Raw genomic sequence first — 3,171 nt, 5'->3', positions numbered from 1 at the left:
TCCCCACAGAGGACACCATCGTGCACCCCGGCTTCCGCCATCCGATTTCCTGTTGATTTAGACCCAAGAAGCTGTGCCACGCGCTTGGCCCTAAGCACCACCCTGGATCCATCCCGGGTCCGGCCGAGGGGCAGGCCCCGCGGGGTCACTGGATATGCAGCCACCCCAGCGGTCGGCGGGGCGAAGGGGTGACCGATTTGGGACACCAGCACGTCCCACGCTGCAGGCACAGCCAGAGAGGCCTCGGAGAAGATCAAAGGATAAGGGAGAGCCAGGAGCTGTGAAGCGGCACCCATGACAGCCTGGAGAACCACCAGCCGCCCCGGCACGGGATGGGGGGTCAGCCCCCGGGCTGTCCCTGCTCCCCAAAGCGGTCCTCGAACATCCCCAGGGTCCAACCTCTCCCGGCCACAAGAGCCGTGACAGAGACTGCGGCCGAGAAGTTTTGCGGGCAAGGAGGATCCGGCAGACTCGCACCGGCCGAGCCCTCCAAAGGCACCGCCACGGGACCACGGCGGTGGAGCCAGGTTGGCTGTGCCACCGCCCGGCTGCTTTAACATCCCCGAACTCCCAGCGTCTCTGCCCGCCTCCAGCTCAAGGGCTTTTGTCCTTGTTGAAGAATTTCTGCAGCCCCGGATGCTTTCATCAGAAATCTTTTAAAGTTACTCACTTCGTGCTATGCTAACGCAGGGCTCAAAAAAAAAAAAAAAAAAAAAAAAAAAAAAAAAAAAAAAAAAGAAAAACTTTAAACCCTTAAAAACTATTTTATGATATTTGACCAGACATCAGAGGCTGCTCCACAGAGAGTGACTAATGACCCGCTTTCTGTGAGAGGGGGGGGAAAACTTAATTATGTCCATTAAATTACTTCAAATATTTTTCCTTAGAGAATATGAATTATTTAAACTCAACACAGAGAAACCTGAAACATTAGCGGAAGCCTTCTGGGACTCGCTGTGTAAATCCCCACTCCAAACAGATGGGGAGAGCATGGCGAGCTGCCACGCAGCCACCGAAGCAATGAACAGCGCTGAGATTTCGGAAGTTTTAATAAGGTCTTCTCCCGAAGGACAGACCGGATCCCTGGGGAAAAGCTCCCTCCCTCCCCGCACCGTACCCAAACACGGGGGAACTGCACCCATCGGGCACTTGCGCAGCCGGTTTCCTCCCAACCCATCTTCTACCAGGGGAGAAGGCAGGGGCCCGAGGCACCGCCTGGACGCCCGGCACGGGCGGCGCGGGGTGTTTTCGGGTGTCTCCTGCTGGGGAACACCCCTCCTCTCGTGGTCCCAGCCGGTGGCCTGACCGCGCCTCCCACCAGTTCATAACCGATAACCAACAACACCTTTTGGAGAAGAAAGTCCCCGGGTGCTGACGGACGGAGGAACAGGCGCTGCTGGGGAGGGAGGTGCACGCTCGCCGCCCGCGCTTTGCTCAGAGCAGCCTCCGCTCGCCGGGCACTGCTGGCGGCTGGTGCTGGCGCCTGACCGGCACGGGGGAGCTGAGGCCAGGCTGAGCTGGGACTAGGTCCTGACCTCGGCCCAAAGCAGGGAGGTGCCTGGGAGGGGGCATCAGCGCTCCCATGAGAGCTAGGAGGCTCTCGCACGCCCCGAGTCGGGGAGCATCCCACGCTCTCAGGGCTGATCCCACGCCTGGCTCTCGCCTGCCTCTGAACACGAGATCGAAGTGGTCGCAGCACCGGTTCGTTAGGGACACCCGTTAAGGTAAAGGCTACACCCAGTTCTATGGCTGTCATTAAACACAACCGTGCGAGCTGTCAGTCACCGAATTCTTAAGCTGTCTAAAGCATGACGACGGGGACATTAATGTCCTAGAGTAATTTTACAGTTACAGATAGAGCTGTGGGAAATGCCCGACAGTATTCAGAGCTTTGGCACCTCTGCCCAGCCAACACCGTGCTGCGGAGCAGCTACCGGCAGCGCGCCCCATTTACCCCATCGCCACCCCTCAAATTAAGGCCTGGCTGTTTGCTGGGGAGCTGCAATCAACTGAAAGAATCACATTGCTGACAAAAGGCAATTCCCCTTGTCCGAGCCGTGCGCGGGCACCGCCAGAGCGCTCTGGCAGCAACGCTGACCGACGCAGACGACGACTGCCAGGGGACACCCACGGCCACTTTTACCTCTGCATCCCCCGTCCTTCTCCTCGAAGCCGGGGCCACACGTGCACTTCCCTATGGGGACCAGCCACTCGCCCTCCGCGCTGCAGTGCATCCGGGGGGGATTATCCACATCCACCTCGGCGTGAGCAACACAAGCGCCCTTAACTTCCACCAAAGTCGCGAAGGCTGTCTCTGCCACCGTGTCCGGAAACACGGCCAGGTTCTGCACGGTGGCGAGGCACTTCTTGTAGTAGACCCGCACAGAGACCAGCGCCACGCAGGCGCCCACGTCCTGGAAGCCCAGGTGGAAGCCTCTCTTGCTCAGGTGCCCAATCTCCCTCAGCTCGGTGTTCAGCTTCATCTTACGCTCACCCAGGTCCCCCTGCGTGAAGCTCTCGTCAGCAGCAATGGTGTCGATCTTGGTGTGCTTGTTCTCATGGACGCTACGGCCCAGGTCGGAGTCAGACTCGACGTAGTACAGATTGAAAGTCTCCTTGCAGGTGCCCATCACCCCAGGGATGCTGTTGCAGTCCCGCAGGGTGAACTTCAGCTCGATGAAGATCCTCTGGCCATCACGCCTGGCAATCCAGCCCGTCTGCAGCCAGTTGTTCTGGTTCGGCTCCATGACGTTGCAGACCTGGTACGTGCGTATCGGCTTGTAATTCTCATCCACACCGCTGATTTCTTCCCACTGGGGAAAGAACACAAAGGGCTGTAACAGCTCGGGAGCTGCCGTGAGCGAGAACCAGCCGCCCCGGCAGGAACACACCGATCGGGATAAATATCACCGCCACAGCCTCTCCACCTACAGACCGGTGGGTCACAGGCACTACGAGTCCTGAGCCCCCCAGATCCGCGCGCTGCAGTAAGCGCTTGGAGCACTCGGCAGAGGCGCAAACACGGAGACACAACCAGACGGGGGGTGCTGGCATCGGAGCCTCTAACACGAAGCCTGACGCGACCCTGGACTCATCATCGGCGGAGAAGCCCGCGCCTGGCTCTCCCACATGCGCCTGGGGTTTTCTGTCCCTGGGAAGGGGCACCCGCAC

At 59.4% G+C, this 3,171-nt stretch overlaps 1 protein-coding gene across 1 annotated transcript in view; it reads right to left on the bottom strand.

Moving 5' to 3' along the window:
• The window catches only part of EPHA10 (EPH receptor A10), a 37,807-nt gene extending 35,045 nt beyond the window's left edge, over window positions 1–2,762 (bottom strand). Inside the window, exon 1 of the mRNA XM_035897444.1 lies at window positions 2,144–2,762. Coding sequence (XP_035753337.1) covers window positions 2,144–2,747 — 604 coding nt within the window. The 5' untranslated portion in view covers window positions 2,748–2,762. The remainder of the gene's footprint in view (window positions 1–2,143) is intronic.
• Window positions 2,763–3,171: the final 409 nt, after the last annotated feature.

Source organism: Egretta garzetta, unplaced genomic scaffold, assembly GCF_000687185.1.
Source record: "Egretta garzetta isolate BGI_Z169 unplaced genomic scaffold, ASM68718v1 scaffold347, whole genome shotgun sequence".
Classification (NCBI taxonomy): Eukaryota; Metazoa; Chordata; class Aves; order Pelecaniformes; family Ardeidae; genus Egretta; species Egretta garzetta.
This window is presented reverse-complemented; position numbering and strand designations above follow the sequence as displayed.